Source organism: Cibotium barometz, chromosome 12 (assembly GCF_041138505.1).
Source record: "Cibotium barometz isolate CiBa-2024 chromosome 12, ASM4113850v1, whole genome shotgun sequence".
Taxonomy (NCBI): Eukaryota; Viridiplantae; Streptophyta; class Polypodiopsida; order Cyatheales; family Cibotiaceae; genus Cibotium; species Cibotium barometz.
The window spans coordinates 42,130,848-42,153,457 of NC_141057.1; the positions used below are offsets into that span (position 1 = coordinate 42,130,848).

Sequence of the window (22,610 nt, forward strand, 5' to 3'; positions counted from 1 at the left end):
GTTTGTGTGTGAAGGTGGTTTGTTGCATACCTTGTTTATCGAAGCCACCCTAATGAAGTAAGAGTTCATAGTGTTGATTCAAGTTTGGGTCTTAGGACTCTGTTTGTGAGGTCATTTGTTTGTTTGTGCTGGTGGGCTCATGTGTCGCACGCTTGAGGTGTCGAGATAGGTACTGACATGTTGATGATGCGACTCGAGCCCTTTTTTACACGTGATGGCATGTAATCCAAAAATACCATGTGACACACAGAGCTTGTTTCTATGATACCTTGAAATAAAAATTGAAAATTGTATAACACAGGAATTTACAACTGTGTGTTGCCAGCGTGGGAATTGGCCCCATTGGCCACGAGCTTCTACTTTTTTCCTTTTTTTTTCTTGTTTTGTTTTGTTTTTTTTTTTTTTGGGGGGGGGGGGGGGGGGGGGTGCGTGGGGGAATTTCGTTCGCTCCGCTTTACTCTTCATTTCCCAGCGCCCAAACAAAAAGCATCCACAACAGAGGCTTCCATAGCAAAAAGCAAAAAAAGCACAACAGAGGCTTCCATAGCCATAGCCATGGACAACAATTGGAGAGCAACCCTCACCCAAGACTCCCGCCACAAGATTGTGAACAGGATGTATGCCATTGCGTTTCTGCTTTTCAAGCTTTCTTTGGTCTGTTGATCGCATCACCTGTTTGCTTTCTGCTGCCTGTCTAATCAGGATGTAGTAATGGTAACTTTGATCTTAATTTCTAATCTGTGCGTAAGATCGATGGAAAAAGACCATTGATTGAGTTGTTGGGCTTCAATCCCTCTTTTTTTGAGTGTGATGTTCTCGCAGAGAGAGAGAGAGAGAGAGAGAGAGAGAGAGAGAGAGAGCTGCTGTTTTGATCACACACATGGATTGAGAATGCTTTCCTTTTTCGTATGGATTAGAGCAAATAACAGAGTGAGGCTGATTTGAGGGTATCGTAAGATGCTTTGGTCGAGCACATGGGTTAAAAAACGCCTTTTTATTTGCATATGAGCAAACAACAGAGTGAGGATGATGGTATCATACCAAACAAAAAAAGAAGCAAATATTTTGCTTCTGCATTCGGGTCTTATATGTCAGGGTGATTGAATCGATATCTGTGAATTGGCATAGCTGAAATGCAACTATAAAAGTTGTGTTTGATTGGTTGCTTTGTACAGAATGGATACATTGCAAAGGCATATGCCCCTTTCGGGCCAAGAGGGCATGAACGAGCTTTTTAAAATTGCTGCTCGTTTCGAGGAGAAAATATTTTACGCAGCCACCGACCAGGTACAGCATGTGAACCCCCCCCCCCCTCCCCCCCATGCATATCCATGAATTGCTACATTTACAAAGAAAGTTTCTTACGTTTTTATAAAACACTTTGCTACAGCATGACTACTTGAGAAAAATCTCTTTGAAGATGCTGAACTTAGAGCAACGGACACAGAATGGATCGAATGGTGCTTTGCAGGCGAGTTCGAATGTAACAGCCCAAAGTTCCAGCCAGCCTTTGGATTCTTGTAATTTTTTTAAAAAAACCTTTGAATATGGTTTCTCTGATCTCCTAGGGTTTTCCTCCATTTTTGTGAAAGCATTTACGGTTTATTTTAAATGCAAGTGTGTGATAGTTAGCTAGAGAGAGAGAGAAAAGAAAACTTATATTAACGTCTATTACAGACCCAAAGGGTTTGTGAGACCTCAAGATGCTACATGTAATCCGTGTGTAAACCGGACGTCAAGACAACATGAAAAGAAAATGACTAGAGCCTATGTACTACATACGTCCTTGTGTTTATATACAATGTAGTAAGCAAAAATATAATTTCATGTGTCTTGGATGGAGTACAGGGCCGTGATATCCACCTCCTGCAATGGTGCTTCCCTATGGTGTTGAAGAATTGGAGCTGACGGGTGGAGGGCTTGGATATCTGAAGGCGAGAGTGTCTGGCTCTTTGGAAGGAGGCACCCGATCTTTGGTATCTCCATGGGTGCGAGTAGTAGGAACCTCCCGGGATTGATCATGGGGACCGGTCTGCTGTGTCTGTCCCATCTGCTCCATGTGGCTCACCGGTGCTTGGGGGGTATCTGTGATAGAGGCTTGGGTGGGGTTTTGCTGTCCACTCAATGTGTGTGTGTGTGTGGCTGCCACTTGGTGTGAGGTGGTCATACACTTGGTGTGTGTGTTAAAGAGTGTATACTCGGTTTTACCAAGATTCACTGTGAAATTTCTCTCCTCACAAAAAGTCCGAAGTGCATCCGGATGTCTCTACACCCACTTTGCCAAATGTGAGATAAGGATTGCCATCTTCATACAAGAGGATGGGCACTACTTTGTGTGCTAGCCATAACCCTTAACCTCGAGTCTGTCAATGAAGTCTGAGATCTCATCAACGTAGAGTCGAGAGTGGGCAGCCTCATTTGAACAAATCTCCCCTAGCGACTTGAACCCAGCTAGTCATTGACTCATAGATTTCTGTCACCCCTCATGTCATCTTGATTGGAAAATTGAGCTCGTGGAGGTGAGCGAAAAGCCGTGATCTTGGCTCGAGTCAAAGGCCTTCTTGAAATCCATGAAGCCACAAAGGCCTTCTTGAAATCCATGAAGCCACAAAAGACCTGTTGCTTCCGGTCACCACCTCTCTAGTTTACGGGCAGGGGACGTCCTATCATGAACCGTGCATGTGAATCTGTATTCTGACCTCTTTGTGGTCTGTAGACAGGTGGTAGGTGTGACTCTAAACTCTCTGTTTAAGCTTATTCATGTTTTAGCTCATTCTGCTGCATTGCAGGTCCACACTTCATTAAAGTATGGCTAGACAACTTATAAGTGAGTTTGGGCATCCACACTTCATTAAAGACTTGGCAGACAGGTTATAAGTGAGTTTGGGCACTTATTGGATTGTGGCCGGCCAAACTCTCGTAAATCAGCCACTCTTTTAAATAAAAGAGTGTGGACAACTTTATTTGGCACCCTCTCCACTTATGTGAAAGGTGTGTCTCCTGTTGAAGTGGCTCAATGACCACCCATTTTGTATGGAAAGGCTTATCCTCTCTGTCCCTTCTAGGGAAGTAGGCGCCTTTTTCATGAGGAGGTGAAAGAAGACAATTTTCAGCATAACCAGCCCATACACATACTTTTTGGCATGGTTTCTTGCTTCTCCAACTCTTGGATCAGCCGGCACTGCTGTCGAGCCCTTGGGAGTCCTTTTCAGCTATATGTACCTACTGAAAATGCTTTGGAGCATTTCTATCACCGACAATTTGATCAAAAGCTGATTTCTTCTCTCAAAATCAGCAAATTCAGCGGGAAGATATTCTTGACGTTCTCTTTACCTACTCTACATCCGCGTGCTTGACTATGAAGGTCTTCTATGACTCGGCCTTGCACACTCATTCTTGTGTAATGTCACATGCACCTTGCACTAGGGTGCACAGCAGTAGGGAGCACCATGCTCAAGTCGGCCTCCAGTCGGCCAACATTAGGCATCATCTAACAGAATACAGTCGGCCATCAACACTGAAAGTGGAGGCAATAACATGTATTGTTAGTGCTAACATTAAATGTATAGCTTTTTTGTCCAAGAAGTGCTGGCTGACAGGGCTTCTACTGGCCGACCCGTAACCCAACATCATATAAAAGCATGTGCCTAGATTCAAGCATAAATCATTCATCAGAAGTCAAGACATCAAGCTGTTTTCAGTCATCAAATTCAGCATTCAGATTCCTACCTCTCGAGGCAAAATCCCTGTGAAGTTCTCTTTAGCATTCGGCTAGCATATCCTGGACTTGCATAAGTGGCCGAGAAGAGTCTTCTACAGTGCCCTTGGATTGGTGGATTCTCAGCTGACACATGGCTTTCCTTGTCCTTGCGCGTTGGGTAGTCTTAGATCTTGTTCTAAAACATTGTACATCAGTTCTCCAAAGAAATAATATAAGCAAATACTCCTGCTTGCAGGGGGGAGCCCTTCATTGGGTATTTGGGACCTAGTACTGTGTCGTCTACTTTCTCTTCTATTCTCTTCTCTCTCTCTACTCAGTGAATGGATGCTAAAGATCTCACCAAAGTAAGGGTTTAAAGAAGGCTTGTTGTGCATTGCCATGATCAACCTCAATGCATGTAACATTGGTATGAGAGCATTAGGTTGGTTACTTACTCAGGTACCTAAAGAAATGAGAGCATCCGGCGGACGGTAAAATTGCAGTCCGAAAAAACCACCGAGGCTTGCACCATGTCGGGAGAGACATCACATCAAGAAGAAAGCCAATAGGAAGTTATAGAGGCAACATCATATCAAGAAGAAAGCCAATAGGAAGTTGCGGAGACACGAAGTCTCTAAAGCGACACACCAAAAGAAAGTATGCTTTCGCTAAGCATAGAAGAGCTCTTGAGAATAATGATGGAGCAAATAAATTCATTGAAGATGCAGCTTGCTGCAGAAAAGGAGAAGCCCAAAGAAGGCATCTCAGATCTGGCGAAAATGTTCTTTGGTTTGGAGGAACAAACAAGGAAAGATGACGAAGAACATTTTCACCAGATCTGAGATGGTTCTTACAAACTCACTCAGGGTGGTTGCCCTATTTTGACCTATTCCAATAAGGTCATTACCATGGCCCAGCAATTGGGTATATTGGAAGAAGACAAGCTAAAACAATTCATTAGAGGTTTAGACACAAACATTAGGTACCCAGTCCGAAATTTTGAGCCTCAGACTTATGCACGGGCATTGACTCTCGCTCAGAATCAGGAATTGATGCTAAACACAGGTAAGCCCAAGCAGGTACAGTCTAGTCCTAAGCCCCAGCAGCAGTCATCTACCCAACAATCATCTACCGAGGGTAAGGGGCCTCAAAACAACAAAGAACAAAAGGACCGAAAGAAAAATTCTCAGAAATACCACTCATTTCCCACATTCATGTTGGGTTTTATGCTGTGTATGCACCCAGGGGAGTGCTAGTGATCATCAGCAGGTTACTGGGGCACTTTTTACTTCAGTTAGTGGAGGTTTTTTTCCCCAGTTTTAGCTTAGTTTCACTTATAAAGGTTTATAAGTGATTTGGTCCACCTGGCACTATTTATGGCCGGACCATGTGAACACACTATTAGGTCACATCCTTTTATGTGGCTATTGTACTTCATTTTATCACAATCAATACATGAGCAGTCGTGTTCCTCTCTCTGACTCTCACGCCTCTTGTTGAAGTGCCTTCCAAACCCTAACCCTAACAGTTCAAACCCTACATTTTGGTATCAGAGCAGGTTCGCCTAGCTGTCACAGGATTGATATTGACAGATTTCCACCCTTACAGTATGACCTAGCTGCACCACACAAACGCCTCTCTCAGACAGAGAGGAACAAAGTCATGAGACATGACATTTGGCAGGGCCATATACAGGAGACTTGGCTATCTCCCAGTCAGCCACTCCCGATGAAGATGCTCTACTACAGAGACCACTTCTTGAGCACCTCCACAAACGGCTTCATCCAGCGACCACGATACTTGGAGGTCCACTTATCACATGGAGCTATAGTAGCCATTGGGCGACTAAGGGTCTCATCACACCAACTAGAGATCGAGACTGGGAGAGCAGCACGCATCCCTCGAGCAGATCGCATTTGTAGATTATGCCAGACGGGGGTAGAGACAGAGGAGCATTTTGTTTGCCAGTGTCTCATAGGCCAATTTTGGCCTTTTGCAGACGTTAATATATCTTTCTTTCTTTCTTTCTTTCTTTCTTTCTCTCTCTCTCTCTTTAGTATGCCTTCTCTCTCTCTTCTTAGAATCAACTTGCAGCTTTTAGTAGCTCTCTTTACCTCTCTCTAGAGTCTACCCCCAAAAAGTGGGAGTTAACTTTCTCCTCCTCTCTCTACCTTTCTCAGTCTAGCGGTTTTTTTTCTCTAGACTCTCTTTTATTTTATTCACTAATTTAATATCTCATTCCTCTTTATATTATAGGCAGGCCATTGTGAGAATGTAATTCTCACCTTCCTCACCTTGTTTCTATTTATCATGTTCGCTTTGTATAGCGCTTATGCGTTCATGACATCAGACATGTGACATGTGACATTGTCATTTGATTTTGATTTATCATGTGTTTCTACTATGATGTTCTATCTACTTGAATTGTCAAATTCCAATCATGGTGTATTTGGGTATGTTTAGACATTGTTTATGTTGTGAGTGCTAATTTTAAAATTCTTAGATAGACTGAAATGTAGAATGTGATATGTGTTGATACATCACTCCTTGTCTAACCAAGGATATTAGATATAGACTTTGAGCTTTCTTGACCAATCACACACGCACACACCTTTTTTTTTTTGTAAAACCAGTTGAAATTGCATTATATCATAAATGTACAAAAGGGTTTGACATCAGGAGGATGTCTAAACCCTAGAACTTAAAAACAGCAGTAAAAAAGTTCTATGCAAGATCAGGGCAGTGCTTAAGAAAAGAGCCTATGCCCTATCCATCAGAAACAGTAAAAGAAAAGCTGAACACAAGAAACATCCAAATCTCCCTCATGCACGGCATCATATAAGGACTGCCGCAACGAGGCTCGGAAGAACTCATAAGGGTGCTGAAGGGGTGAATTCAGATATGTATGATTTCGCTGTAGCCAGAGGGTCCATAAGGCCCAGTATCTGATCCAATGGAAGAAAAGAGAATACTGTGACAAAGAAGCTGATAAGGTGCCAAACATCCAGAAAAACTTGTAGAACCTGTGTGCAGGAAATCTGAGAGATAAAAAATAGGAGATCTTGTCTAGAAGGTTTCTGGAATATGAACAAGACCACAATAAATGCGGAGCACTCTCAGTAGTATGATGACATCTTAGACAAATAGGAGAGGCAATCCTTCTTTGAGCCAATTTCACTCCCACTGGAAAAATACCGACAATGCATCTCCAGAGAAAGAGTCTCTGTTTCAATGGCATTTTCAACTTCCATATCAATGTTAGTTTTGCTTTCCACCAAGCTAAAGACTTATCCAGATGCCAAAGAGAATTAGCATGCTGAGCAATCCATGGAGGAGGTAATATCAAGAATTTGCCCTGTAGTATCCACTACGTCGTCAATGAACCGGATGCCCAATTTCATAAGATTGTAAGCTCTGATTGGTTGTTGTACAGCAAGGGGAGAGTAAAAAACAGCACTCCAATGTATGCTTTCCATTCGAAGCGAGGAAGCTATAGAAGCAGGATGGGGAGACCATTTGATGCGAGAGAGCACTTTCTTCCAATCTTGAATCAAGGAAGTAGAAAATGGACAACCAGGGATTTTACCTTGAAATTTGCCAAGCACTACTTCCGATGGATCAACCAACCAACGACCATAAGCATTTGTGCGCATCCGACCACACAGAATTGCCAACATGATAGACCAAGGCTGCTCTTGTTGAAAAAAGGTTTTGAGCATAGTGATCTTTCTTGCCAGCACATGAAATTTGATGTTTATAATATTCAAACCACCATGCATTTTTGGCGAGCAAAGCAGCTCCATTTTGAGCAACCTTAAAGCTTTTTTATGAAGCTTAGTTTTCCAAAAAATCTCCATGGCTTGAGACATAAAAGAAGAAAGATCTCGAGATGACCAATGTAAGAGAGGAAGGTAGAATTGGACATAAGCCAGAACAATGGACTGAACAATTCGAAGCCGTACATGTAATGGCCAAGTGGAGATCTTCCAATATTCTAATTTGTCCTTAATTTTGTTTAGCACCCAAGATATTTGTTGCTTATTTCTGATTTTCCAGCCAATGGGATAGCCCAAGTGTCTTACTATGCTTTCCGGATAAATAATCTGGCCAGGCCACAGGATAGCATGCCAGTCACAATGCTTGAGAGGTAAGAGTTTTGATTTCTGAAAATTAATTTTTAAACCAGCTGCCAACCCAAAATCTGAAAGAGTATCCATCAATAGACGAAGCTCCAAAGGACTGTTCTTTGGCATGAAGAATGAATCATCTGCATAAGCCTGTGCAATGAAAGGCCGTGAACCAGAAATCTGAAGCCCCTCTAACTGTCTAGTATCAACCAGATGATCCATGTAAAGAAGCAAAGGATGCGAAGCAATAGCATAGAACAGAGCACTGAGAGGGCATCCCTGTCGAACTGATCGTTCTAGAGTCCAAGACTCAGACAAATGTTTCCCTATAAAGCATTGAGCAGTGGAATCTGAGTAAAGCCAATATATGACATTAACTAGCTTTGGCCCAAAACCAAGTTTAGACATGATTTGAGAAACATAATCCCACTGCACCGTATCAAATGCCTTTGCCACATCCACCTGCATGACCAAGACATCTTGAGCAGAGTATTTTGCATATTCCATTGCAATGAGAGTATTGGAGATATTATCATGTATATGCCTTCTTGGAACAAAACCATATTGCCTGGGATGAAGTCCATCATGAAGGATATCCTTTATCCGGTGTACCAACATTTTAGCAATAAGTTTATATATAACAGGCATCAAAGGATAGGCCTCCAGTCATCCATTGTCTCACACAGGGGTTTTTTGGGAAGAAGCTTAACCAGACCATGCTTCCAAGATGAGGGAAGATGTTGATGCTGCCAGGCTACATTAACGAGCTTCAAGATTGGACCCTTCAATTCAGCCCAGAAGGCTACAAAAAATTCAACCGTCAAAGCATCCCAACCTGGGGATTTATGTTTACCCAAATGCTTGAGGGCTTCATCCAATTCTGTATCCGAAAAGGACATTTCCAGCATTGAAGCTTTTTGCACAGAAACAATAGGAGAAACAAGCTCAATAAATCTGCTCCGAGCCAATGCAGCCTGAGATGTAGAAGAAGATGGTAGAGAAAAAAGAAGCCGAAAATGATCCAGACATTGTTTTTCTAGCTGAGATAAAGTCTGGGTCCAAAGACCATCCGATTTCCTGACTCTCATGATAGATTGACTTTGTCTGTACGTGTGTAAGTTTCGAAAGAAAGATTTCGAGGAGCAGCCCTTATCTAGCATAGGTTTAACTCTAGCCCTTGTCTGCCATTTGGAAAGCTTGCGTTTATCATTAGCATCAATTATGGAAGAAGCACAAGACAATGAATTCTGTTCAGAAGCAGAAAGAGACCTTTGATGGCTAATCTGTACCAAGGACTGCTTGTATAATTTTGCCCACTGGATATGCTGTCTGGTTTCTGCCATGTACCATCTTCCATATTCCTTAATGACATTTTGAATACGATGTACAAAAGAGTTCCAAGCAAAATCCAGATCCTCCTGAGCATGAGATAACAATGGCTTACAAGCCAATCTGATCATTTGCTGGAATTTTTCATGAGAAAGATATAATTGATTAACCTGCAAATGTCTGACTAAAGAGAGCTGAATGTCATCCAGAGGCATACCAAAAGAAAGGTTGAGCCAAAGTGGAGTATGATCAGATAGTTGTTGAGAATAATCAGTCCACATTTGACATGTATAATCATCATATTGCTGAGCATGAATAAGATACCATCTATCAAGCCTGGCCCAATATTCTGTAAAAGCATTATGATGATATGTGAATCCCAAAACCGAAGGGTGAGTTGCTGTCCATAAATTTGCAGTATGAAGAGAAGAAGTCATATGTTCCCATCGCTGGATTTCAGAGGGAATCATATGGGATTTATGTGTGGTATTGTCCTTCCAGTGAGGGGAATTATTAAAATCACCACAAAGTAGAGCATTTGAAGACCAAGGATATTGGTTAATGGAGTCCCACATTTGAGCTCTGGAAGCTGAAATTTGAGAGGCATACAAGGAGTCTTTCAAAAATCTCTCCATTGATCATGCATTGGATAATCATCCATCGGCCACAAGGATCATTATATGCTACACAGGGCTGCAGATCATGCCTGGCTAAAATGCACAGCCCAGAGAATTGTCCAGATCCTGCATAAAATATATCATAGTGTGAAAAGAACCCATGCTGGCCAGCAAAAGAATGCTGATTATGCTCTTGCAGACACACAACATCAGGATGAGTATTGTTTATATAATGCCATAGGAGCCTCCATTTATGCTGATTGCAGAGGCCCTGTATATTATAAGAAAAACATTTAAGAGAAGTACGCATGAAAATATGTACAAGAGATGAACAGTCCTGAAAGAGAAAGGGAGGCATCAAGCCTCTGCCATTGCCACAGGGTCTTGCTGACCCTCAAAATCCAATTCCCTGACTAAATCATCTTCTTCACAAAGTGGAATACCCTTCTTAACTGCATTGACCCATGCCTTTGAGATGGGGCTGTCCGAAGAGGTAGAAGGTTGACCAGGAGATGGAGCAGAAGCATCCCAGTTGCGAGATTGGAGAGGTCTTTGTTTGAGAGGCACTGTCTTCTTTGCATTCTGCCAACCCTCATGAGAAGATGAATTATTTTCCACTAGCTTGCTTTTTCCTTTATCCTTGTTTTGGGCTAAATTGGCTTGGTTCCCTGTAGGAACTGAAGGCTTTGCTCCTTTAGCTTCAATCTTTTCCACATAAGTCTTTTGACCTCCTTTATTAGATGGCGGAGGAATGGAGAAACAAGCTCCAGCAAAAATGCCCCATTTCAAAGTGAAATATTTCTTTCCCAAATTAACACCCTCAATCTCAACTGCAATAGAAGAGGGGGTTGGTCTATCAGTATCCCATAAGATGCAAAAACGATTTTTGTTACCTGTGGGACGAGGGGGACAGATCACTTGTCCCAATGTCATCGCTAAGCCTGGAAGCTCTGTTCCCATGTAATCTGGGAAATCAATGACTTCAACCCATACAGGGCAGTGATGTTTGATGAGATTCTGATAATCCTTATTAGGAGACCAGGGCATGATGTGCACCATTTGACGACCAAAAAATAAAGGGGACATTTCCAGCATCTTTTGTTTTGTCAATGCATCCAAGAGATGAACTTCATAAAATCCTCTGGAGGCAAAATAGACTCCTTCTACATAGCATCCACCTAGGAGAGAATTCACCCATTGTCCCACATCATTAGCCGAGGGTATTTTACCTGGAAAAAAGATGATGACTGCAGTTTGAGAGAGCTTCTTCAGAGGATGCACAAGAGAAGGCAACTTCATCTTGTAGGTGAGTTCCGGAGCAGGTAGTATCCATTCTCTTCTACTTTGTTGAAAATCCTCATTCAACATATCAAAAACATAGGAAGCATCTTCAGATGAAGGAGCTATGGGGGGCAGAGTTTCCCTTAATTGTCTTTTAGGTTCAGGAGAAAGAGCTCTCTTGATATAAAACTTGCTTGTTTCTGCCATCGAGACTATTCAGCAGAGGCACAGATCAGAAAAAGGGGACAGCTCTATGGAAAACTATCTTACACAGAAGGGAAAAAACAGTGACCTGTTGGAGGTGCTCACACACACACACAGAGACACGCACACACAGACAGTCCTATACACGTACGTAGGTCGCAGAAGACAGGAAGAAGAGCAGATTGATGATGATAAGACAGCGCAACTGGGAACAAGAGAAGGGAGCGAAGAGAGCTGCAGGGCCAAAACAGACCAGGAAGGAGCCCGACACAGTCCAGGAAGAGGCGCCTCACCACACGTACTCACCCAAAGCAGGCAAGCAGATAGTCTAGGGAGCAGGCGAGCAGATCGAGGGAGCAGGCGAGCAGCACCACACACACACACACACACACACACACACACACACACATTTTTTTTTTGGTAATATCCAGTGCAGTATATTTATATGCTCATAAATTTACAAGGTGGGAAGTCTCCGAAGCGGAGAGTATCCCAAATGTCAGAAACATAAAGAGAAAAGTTCTAAACAAGAAGCATCCATATCACCCTCATGGCAGGCATCATATAAGGATTGCCGCAATGAGGCTCTGAAGGATTCATATGACTGGTGATTCTGCCGACCCAAGTATGCCAAATTATGCTCACTCCAAATTGTCCAAAGAGCCCAATATCTCACCCAAGAGAGAAATAGTGAGTATTGGGACAAGGACCGCATATATCTGCCACAAAGCCAGAAATGTTTCCCAAATCTGTGTCTCGGGAAACGGAGCCGAAGAAAATATGAAATTCTCCTGAGGAGGATCCTGGAACAAGGGCAGTGCCAAAGCAGATGAAGAACAGTCTCTGAGGGAGCCTGACATCTTAGACATGTGGAAGGTGCAATGTGACGTTTAGCAAGTATGACCCCCACTGACAATGTGCCTGTCAAACATCTCCAAAGAAAAAGTCTTTGTTTCAATGGCATTTTACACTTCCACAACATCTGGAGATTCTTCCGCCACCATGAGAGGGGCTTCCTTATATGCCACAGAGAATTAGCATGTTGATGAATCCATGGGGCAGGCTGAAGAAGCCTATAGGCGTTGATGGAGGTTAAGGCAGGAAGGGGAATAAGATGAATGCATGTAGTAGATGGCTGCAATTGCCAATCCATAAGCCTGTCTGTGTCAGCCATGGGTGGAATAGGTAAAAAAGGATGCAATAGATCAGCAATTTTCTTTCATATCAACCTATGATGCATTCCCAATGCATAGGAAGCAGTGGCCCGGGGAAAGGATAAGACATATCCCCGATCATCTACCACATCATGTATGTACCTAATTCCCAATTTCATAAGATTGTATGCCCTAATAGGTTCCTGTAAAGCAAGTGGAGTGTCAAAGATGGCACTCCAATGAATACTTTCTTTCCTCATCGAGTTTGTCTCCAAGCAATTATCAGGAGCCCATTTGACCTTAGAGAGAACTTGTTTCCAGTCAAGTATGAGGGCAGTAGAGAAAGGACAACTAGGTATCCTCCCTACAAATCTCCCAATCACAACCTCCCAATGATCCGTAATCCAACGACCATAAGCACAAGTCCTCATGTTGACACACATGGATGCTAACATACAAGTCCATGGCTGCTGTTGACGGAAGAAAGTGTAGCCTTCCTTGCAAGTACATGATATTTTATATTGAGGACATTAAGTCCACCATGCATCCTTGGGGAGCACACCATTTCCATCTTCATCAGTCTCAATGCTTTCACAGCAGTTTTTGTCTTCCATAATATCTCCATAGCTTGAGACATAAAAGCTGAAAGACCAATGCAGCAAGGGCAAATAGAACTGGACATAGGACATCACAATGGATTGTACTATTCTGAGCCTGACATGAAGAGGCCAAGTAGAAATCTTCCAGTATTCCAGTTTATGTTGAAGTCTTTGGAAAATCCATTTTAACTGCTGCTTTCTGGTGATATGCCATCCTATGGGATATCCCAAATGCCTGACAATATCTCTGGAATGCACCACCTGACCCGGCCAAAGAATAGAATGCCAGTCACATTGTTTCAGGGGGAGTAATTTAGATTTGTCAAAATTGACATGCAATCCCGCTGCCAACCCATATAAAGAAAGAGTGGCCATAAGCATGCGAAGTTCCTGAGGAGAATTCTGTGGCATGAAGAAGGAATCATCAGCATATGCTTGTGCCAAAAAAGATGTAGCCCCTGGGATTTTGAGACCAGTCATCTGTCCTGTGTTTGTAAGATGATCAAGATACATCAAAGAGGATGGGTCGCAATGGCAAAGAAGAGAGCTCTGAGAGGGCAGCCCTGTCTAACTGATCGACCCAATATCCATGACCGAGACAGATGGCGCCCAAGAATGCACTGAGTAGTAGAGCCAGAATAAAGCCAGTAAACAGCATTTGCCATCTTGGGACCAAAGCCCAACTTTGTCATGATCTGAGAGATGAAATCCCATTGAACATTGTCAAATGCCTTAGCAATATCCACCTGCAATATAAGCACATCTTGATGCGAATACTTAGCATATTCAATTGTAGTCAAGGCATTGGATATATTGTCATGGACTTGTCTTCGCGGCACAAAACCATACTGATGAGGATGAAGTCCTGCATGCAGTATCCTGTGAAGCCTATGTACAATCATTTTGGCAATAAGTTTGTAAAGTACAGGCATCAAAGTAATAGGCCTCCAATCTGATATATGATCACACAGATGTTTTTTGGGGACAAGCTTGACTATACCATGCTTCCAAGAGTGCGGCAACTGATTTTCTTGCCAGGCCACATTGATCATTCGCAAAAGGACCTCTTTCAAATCATCCCAAAAAGAAATATAAAATTCCACTGTAAGGCCATCCCAGCCAGGGGACTTGTATTTGCTGAGGTGGAACAACGCATTATCAAGTTCTGTGTCAGTAAAAGGCCTCTGCAAGGTAAGAGCATCATCCATTTCAACTATTCCAGAAACATATTGAAGAAATTTAGTCCTGGCATCAGTCACTTGATTTGATGGGGAACCAGGAGCAGATAACAATTTCTGGAAATAATTGTGGCATTCGTCTTGGAGATCAGAGAAAGAGCGAGTCCAAGAGCCATCCAGTTTCCTAACCCTTAGACATGAATTTTTATTTCGAGTAGCATGCAAGTCCTGGAAAAAGGATTTTGAAGAGCAGCCCTTATCCATGAGGGGCTTCATTCTTGCCCTAATCTGCCATTTGTGCAATTTCCTCTGATCATTAACAGTAAGTTTAAATTGTGCATGTGAAAGGGAATCCTTTTCTGAATCAGAGAGTGGCCTCGACTGAGAAAATTCAGTCAAATGTTGTGCTGTCCTTTTTGCCCATTTAACCTCATTCCTCCATTTTGTCATATGCCATTTGCCATACTCCCTAATGACATTCTGAATACGAGAGACGAAGCTGTCCCAAGCATAATTTATGTCCTCCTGGGCATGAACTGGCAAAGGATGAATGGCAAATCTGATCATTTGCTGAAAGTTGTGATGTTGGAAATAAGCCCGATTAACATGCAATAATCTACTGGAGAGAAAAGGCAAATCATCCAGAGGCATGCCAAGCTGCAAATTCATCCACAATGGAGCATGATCTGACAAGCCCAATGAGAAATCTATAAGGAGATGAGGGCTAAAATCTGCAAATTGTTGTGGATAAAACAAATACCATCTGTCAAGCCTTGCCCAATACGTAGTAAGTGCATTATGATGAAAAGTATATCCAGGGACTGACCCTTGGAGAAGTACCCATAAATCTTCAGCCTGCACAGAAAGAAGCATGTCATCCCATTTGTGCCTTTCCAATGATAGCATATGAGATTGTGAAGTGGTATTATCTCTAGGCAGAGGGGAATTATTAAAATCCCCACAAATGAATGCATTGGATCTCCATGGATATCTGCATAAAGAATCCCACAACGAAGCCCTCATGGCAGAGGTCTGGGAGGCATAGACTGATGCAAACTCAAAAATATCACCATTAACATTGCATTGTATTACTATCCATCTGCCACTATTGTCATTGAAGGCCAACTGAGGCTGCAACTCATGTCTAACCAGTATGCATACACTTGAATAGGTAGCAGTACCAGCATAATATATATCATAGCCGTGCAAAAAACCATGATGTCCAGCCATGGAGTGTTGATTATGCTCTTGCAAACAAACAATATCTGGCTGCATTTTATGTACATAAATCCATAATAGCCTCCACTTTGAGACATTGTAGAGGCTTTGTACATTGTATGTAAAGCACTTAAGTGTTTGAACCATGAAAAGGTATGTACAGCAGAGTGTGAGGATAAGAACCAGATATCAGAGAGGCTAGGCCTCTGCCTGCATAGGCTGCATGCCTTCATTGCCCATGAAAGACATAGCATTTTCCTCTTCTTCTGAATCACATATGGGGATGCCCTTCTTCAGTATGCCCACCCAATTTTGAAGGATAGGAGCAGAGGCTGAAGTAGAAGTTTGTCCTGGTGAGGGAGAAGAAGCATCCCATTGACGAGATTGAAGGGGGCGTTGCTTCAATACAACCACCTTCTTGGGTTGTTTAAAACCGTCCTGATCAATCCCCATAGTTTCCTTCATCTTCTCTTTCCCTTTATCTTTTCCTTTTCCTGCAAGTGTGGGCACTTGATTGACTGATTTTGCATTCTTTGCTCCATTTGTATTTGCTGTCTTGACTTGCAAATTCTCATTCTTTTCCCGTGTCTGGGGTGGCAAGGCATTTGGGGGGGGGGCTGATGCAGAACCATTGGGCATTCAGAGGCTAGATGCCCAAACTTGTGAGACAGGCAAAACAAGCACCTGCAAACACACCCCACTTCAATTCAAAATACTTTTTGCCCAATTGCACTCCCTCAACTTCCACCGCAATAGAAGGAGGGGTTGGTATGTCAGTGTCCCAGAGAATGCAGAACCTGTTACGGTTTCCCATGGGGCATGGTGGACAAATGACTTGTCCCAAGGAAGCAGCCAGGCCAGGCAACTCTTCACGCATATAGTCCGGGAAGTTTGCAACCTCAACCCATACAGGGCAGTGATGCCGTATAAGACTTTGATAGTCCTTGTTTGGGGACCAGGGCATAGCATGTACCATTTGCCTCCCATAAAACAGGGGAGAGAACTCAAGAAGCCTCTGCTTGTCAGAATATGCAGCGGAGATGATGACCAAATTTGGGAACACAAGAGCAAAAACGCAGGCAGAAAAAACAGCACAAAAAGAGAGAGATGTAGGCGTGTAACTCTGCTCTGATATACACAAGAAGATCCCGAATATGATACAAATGAGGTATGGGGGCTGAGGACCTATATATACTCCCCTAGAGGGCAGTCGGCCAGCATAAGAGAAGCCCACGACTGATAAAAGAAGTCCACGACTGCATAAATGCAGTCGGCCAGCTATCTGGTGCCAAAACCTGATCAAAACCAGTCGGCCAGCAGTAAGAGTGCCCACGACTGATAAACATCCAGTCGGCCAGCACTGTACTGCTCCTGGCACCCTCTGGCAGCCCTCCCAAGCCTCAGAAAAATGGGAAAAAATAGGGGAAAAATACGGAGAGTGGGGAAAAATGGGAAAACACCTCATAAGGGCGGGCACACCCACAACAAAGGCCCTGGTGTATAAATCTAGACAGGAGATGACTTCTAACACCCCCTCTCAGCTCCTGGCTGTGTAACCAACCACTGGGAGCTGGGGTGCCGCCTGAGCAAATCCTGAGAGCGACTTCGTGAAGAGGTCCACCGTACTGTCCTCCGTCGAACAGAACTCCAGCAAGATGTCATCAGCAACAATCTGTTCACGAACAAAGTGCCTCTGGATGACCAAGGGTTCCTCCAGTGGAAGCCCAAACCTGCAATGTAACCTCCTCATGCTCCGTAAAACTGCTCCTCGGGCATAAGTAGATCTCCTCGTGTCCGGATCTCCTCCCCAAACCGAGTCACTCCAACCGTGGAGTCGGACTCCATCCAACAATCCCCCTCCTGTGTACAAGAGTCCATGATCCTTCGCATGCCGCAGAAACCACAGGAAACGCGATCCTGCCTCACAAAGAGACATCTGCAACCAAGAGCTCAACTGCCTCATCAGGAAGCTCCCGTCCAATCCGGTGTCCATCAACCAGATCAATGAACCATACAGCTTCTGAGTCACAGAGACATCACACTGCTCACAAGGATCAACACCTGTTACGGTGCACAAGCAAGTCCTGGAAACCTTATGAAACCTGTCAACCACCCCCTCTGAATCTGGAACCACAAAGCCTGGAGAAACCACCTCCTTCTCCAAGTAAGCACCTGCTACCTGCCTGGCTTTCCGAAAGGTCCCCGTGGAAAGAACATCCTCAACTACTGGAAGTTCTATGTCCCGAACACTACGAGACATCAGAGCATAAGTGACCTGTTCAGCTTCCTCTGACTCACGAACACAAGAACTACCAACCTCAGTACTGGAAAGTTCCTGCCAACTGCTGCCATCTACTGGCAAGCTATCCACCATCTGGTCTCGGAAAGCCCGCACCTGCAGCGTATCCACACCTGAGTAGCTATTACCACACTGCCACTCATCACAATCTTGAGGACCTGGGAGAGAGAGTGCTGAAAGCCTGTAGACTCCATTCTCCACTCCACCTTCCCAAACCACTTGGCCTGTTGCTTTGTCCCGGAGAGCAACAAAATGCTCATCAAACTCCACCCGTACGCCAGTCTTGCAAACCTGATGCACTGACAACAGATGAAAACGAAGTGCCGGAACATACAACACCTGGGAGGAATGCTTCCCCCCTCTGCCATCGGGAACTATCTCCATCCTGCCCTCACTGTGAACTGGGATAGTGGACGTATCCCCAGTAAGAATATGACCAGAAAACCTGCAGAGATCCTGTAGACCGGAACAGGAAGGAGTCATGTGCCTGGAAGCACCACTATCGAGAATCCACTCCCGAGTATCCGTTGCGGAGAATCCTCCAATCTCCTCCCGGTCTGAAGAAAATGAAGCATCGGTGTCCATCACCTCCAGGTGCACAAAAGCCGGAGTCTTCATGATTGCTGAGGAGTCTTCACCCTTCTCGGTCTTCCGCTTGGGACACTGCCTCCAGCAGTGGCCTTTCTCGCCACAATCATTACAGGTCCTCTCTGCCTTTAGCTTCTCGCGGTCAGCGTCGGACATCTTCTCAGAAGACTTCTCCGATGAAGCCTTCCCCTTGCCCGAGTTACGGCCTTTCGACCGTTGGCCAGTAAAGGCCTCCGAACCTCCACCCTGAGGAGGGTTCGTAAATCGTTCCTCCTGGTCCAAGACCATGGGCACAAGCTCCTCCCACGTGATGGTGCTGAGCCTGCCACTGGTAATCAACGAAGAGTAGAATGCTGAGTACGAAGAGGGCAAATGTGACAGCAACGGTATGGCCATGTCCTCTGACGATATCTCCTTCCCAGCTTGGAGAACTTCCTGCTGAAGAGCCTGCAGCTTGTTAATATGCTCCCGCATCGTCGCCGACTTTGCAGGGCTCATAACCCGCATCTGTACTTCCAAAGAAATCCTCTTCATGGGTGATACCCTGTTGTACAGAGAAGCCAAATGCTGCCATATACCTCTGGCCAGCGTCATGTGCTTTACATGATTGATTACCTGTGGTGTGCAGTTGAGGAAAATAAACGAACGGACCCTGGCGTTGACACGATCCCACATCTGTGTCTGGGCCTCCCGGTCCTTTCGGATCGACGGTAACTCCCCTTCCTCTACTTCCGGCCGTGGAACACCAACAACGACGAAATCGGCGAGATCGTAGGACTCCAGAACGGATTCCATCATCACCTTCCATATGCCGTAGTTGCTCCCGTCCAACTGACGGTCCACCGGAAACGTGGGGAGTGTCGGGATCTTCACATGTCTCTCGCCCATCTCAAACAGATCTGCCATAGCGGGGATGTACTCTGAAAAGGGTGGGTGGGTGGGAACAAAGAAGAACTGATACCTGCAAGTGGCTGTCCAGCAAATCAGCCCGCCTTACTCTTGCTTCTCCTCTTCCCGAACAGTCCAAAACAGTCCACCAATCAGCCACAAAACAGCCCCCCTCTTGCTCACACAAATCCCAAGAACTATCTAGAGCCTAGGGCTCTGATACCATGTCAGAATATGCAGCGGAGATGATGACCAAATCTGGGAACACGAGCAAAAACGCTGGCAGAAAAAACAGCACAAAAAGAGAGAGATGTAGGCGTGTAACTCTGCTCTGATATACACAAGAAGATCCCGAATATGATACAAATGAGGTATGGGGGCTGAGGACCTATATATACTCCCCTAGAGGGCAGTCGGCCAGCATAAGAGAAGCCCACGACTGATAAAAGAAGTCCACGACTGCATAAATGCAGTCGGCCAGCTATCTGGTGCCAAAACCTGATCAAAACCAGTCGGCCAGCAGTAAGAGTGCCCACGACTGATAAACATCCAGTCGGCCAGCACTGTACTGCTCCTGGCACCCTCTGGCAGCCCTCCCAAGCCTCAGAAAAATGGGAAAAAATAGGGGAAAAATACGGAGAGTGGGGAAAAATGGGAAAACACCTCATAAGGGCGGGCACACCCACAACAAAGGCCCTGGTGTATAAATCTAGACAGGAGATGACTTCTAACACTGCTTGCATGAAGCATCTGATAAATGCACCTCATAAAAGCCTCTGGAAGCAAAATACACTCCCTCTACAAAGCATCCTCCAAGGATGGACTTAATCCACTGCGCGACATCGCTAGCCGCAGGGATTCTTCCTGGAAAGAATATTATAACCGCAGTTTGAGACAACTTTCTGAGAGGGTTTACCAGGGACGGCAACTTCAATTTGTAGGTGACCTCTGGAATCAGTTTGCCCCATTCTTGTCGTGACTGCTGAAAGTCATCCTTAAGGGTATCAAACACATACTGAGCTTCCAACGTAAATGCATCATCTTGTAAAGCCGGCTCTGATAGGCGGCGCTTAGCATCTGCAGATCTTTCTTTTCGGGCATATGTACAAACATCTAAAGCTGAAGCCATTGATAGAACCACGGAAAGGGAAAGGCTGTGAAAAGGAACAGGCCGATATTGACAAAAGGAGTTACGAAGGCAAGAAGGAAAGTGGAATAGAAACAGTAAGGCAGAAAAGGTGCAGGAAGGCGGCAGAAAAACTGCAAAAGGACACTATAGAGTTGTGGGAAAAGTAGGGCAGGGAAAGGCTGAATCGTGCAACAGGGGGCACGAGGTAGGACAGTCCCGGCGATAAAAACACATACACACCGACCCTTAACAATTCCATCTTCATCAGTCTTAATGCTTTCACTGCCGCTTTTGTTCTCCAGAGTATTTCCATGGCTTGTGACATAAAGGCTGAAATATCCCGAGAGGACCAATGTAACAATGGCAAATAAAATTGCACATATGACATTACAATAGACTGCACTATTCTGAGCCTGACATGAAGCGGCCAGGTAGATATCTTCCAGAAATCCAATTTATGTTGCAGTCTTTGTAAGACCCATTTGAGCTGCTGCTTCCTAGTAATATGCCATCCTATTGGATATCCCAAATGCCTGACTGCATCTTTTGAATTCACCACTTGCCCAGGCCAAAGGAGAGAACCATGAGTGTGGCATCTGGTTTGCCTGCCAGGCTGCATTGATCATCTGTAATAGGACTTCTTTCAAGTCATCCCAAAAGACAATATAGAATTCCACCGTAAGGCCATCCCAACCAGGAGACTTATGTCTGCTAAGGTGAAACAATGCATTCTCAAGCTCTGTGGCAGTGAAAGATCCCTCCATGGTAAGAGCAGCATCCTTATCCACTATTTCAGAGACATGTCGAAGGAATTCAGTCCTAGCATCAATCATTTGATTTGATGGGGAGCCAGGAGGGGAGAACATGTTCTGAAAATAATTATGGCATTCATCTTGGAGATCAGAGAAAGAGTGCGTCCATGAGCCATCCAGCTTTCTAACTCGTAGGCATGAATTTTTCTTACGAGTAGCATGCAGGCCCTGAAAGAAAGCTTTGGATGAAAGGCCCTTATCCATGAGGGGCTTCGTTCTCGCCCTGATCTGCCATTTATGCAATTTTCTCTGATCATTGGCATTCAATTGAAAATGAGCATGTGAAAGAGCTTCCTGTTCATCCTCAGAGAGAGGTCTTGACTGAGAAAATTCAGTCAGTTGTTGTGCTGTCCTTTTTGCTTCTTTGATCTTATTTCTCCATTCAGACATATACCACTTGCCATAGCTGCAAATGATATTCTGCAGTCTGGTAACCAGGCTGTCCCATGCATAATTGATATCCTCCTGGGCATGCTGAAACAAAGGCTGTATTGCAAGTTTAATCATTTGCTGGAAATGTTGGTGCCTTAAATAGGCCTGATTTACATGCAGTAGCCTGCTAGAATGGGAAGGCAAATCATCCAAAGGCAGGCCAATGTGTAAATCCATCCAAAGCGGAGCATGATCTGATAATCCCAGGGAAAAGTCAATGGAGAGATGAGGACTGAAATCTGCAAATTGATGAGGATAAAAGAGGTACCATCTGTCTAACCTTGCCCAGTATGTGGTGAATGCATTGTGATGAAAAGTGTATCCGGGCAAGGTTTCCTGGAGGAGCAGCCATAAGTCTTCAGCCTGCACCGCAAGAAGCATACTCTCCCATTGCTGCCTTTCCAAAGATAACATGTGAGATTTAGAAGTAGTGTTATCTCTTGGCAGAGGGGAATTGTTAAAATCTCCACAGATGAATGCATTGGACCTCCATGGATATCTGGATAAGGAGTCCCATAAAGAAGCCCTCATGGCAGAGGTCTGCGAAGCATATACAGAGGCAAACTCAAGTATATCCCCATTGACATTGCATTGTATAACCAACCATCTGCCACTACTGTCATTAAAAGCTAACTGAGGCTGCAACTCATGTCTAGCCAGAATACATACCCCTGAATAAGTGGAGGTGCCAGCATAAAATATGTCATAGCCACTAAAATATCCATGCTGACCTGCCATGGAATGTTGATTGTGCTCTTGTAAACAGACAATATCAGGCTGCATTTTATGTACATAGTGCCACAAAAGTCTCCATTTTGAAGCATTGCAAAGACTCTGTACATTGTATGTAAAGCACTTAAGTGTTTGTAGCATGTAAAAGATATATACAAGGTGACATCAGAATGTACAACATCAACAAGGCAAAGGATCGGCCTGCATGGGTTGAATTCCATCATGGCCCATAAATGAGATGGCATTCTCTTCTTCATCTGAATCACATATAGGGATGCCCTTTTTCAAAACCCCGACCCAGTTTTGTAGGACAGGAGCTGAAG

The 22,610-nt window shown here is 44.3% G+C and overlaps 1 protein-coding gene across 2 annotated transcripts in view; it reads left to right on the forward strand.

Moving 5' to 3' along the window:
• The first annotated feature begins 295 nt into the window (after positions 1–295).
• The window catches only part of LOC147633422 (mediator of RNA polymerase II transcription subunit 15a-like), a 183,307-nt gene continuing 160,992 nt past the window's right edge, over positions 296–22,610 (forward strand). For both annotated transcript variants that reach the window (XM_086806491.1, XM_086806492.1), the window contains exons 1-3: positions 296–617; positions 1,176–1,287; positions 1,391–1,520. In XM_086806491.1, coding sequence (XP_086662617.1) covers positions 556–617; positions 1,176–1,287; positions 1,391–1,520 — 304 coding nt within the window. In that variant the 5' untranslated portion in view covers positions 296–555. The remainder of the gene's footprint in view (positions 618–1,175; positions 1,288–1,390; positions 1,521–22,610) is intronic.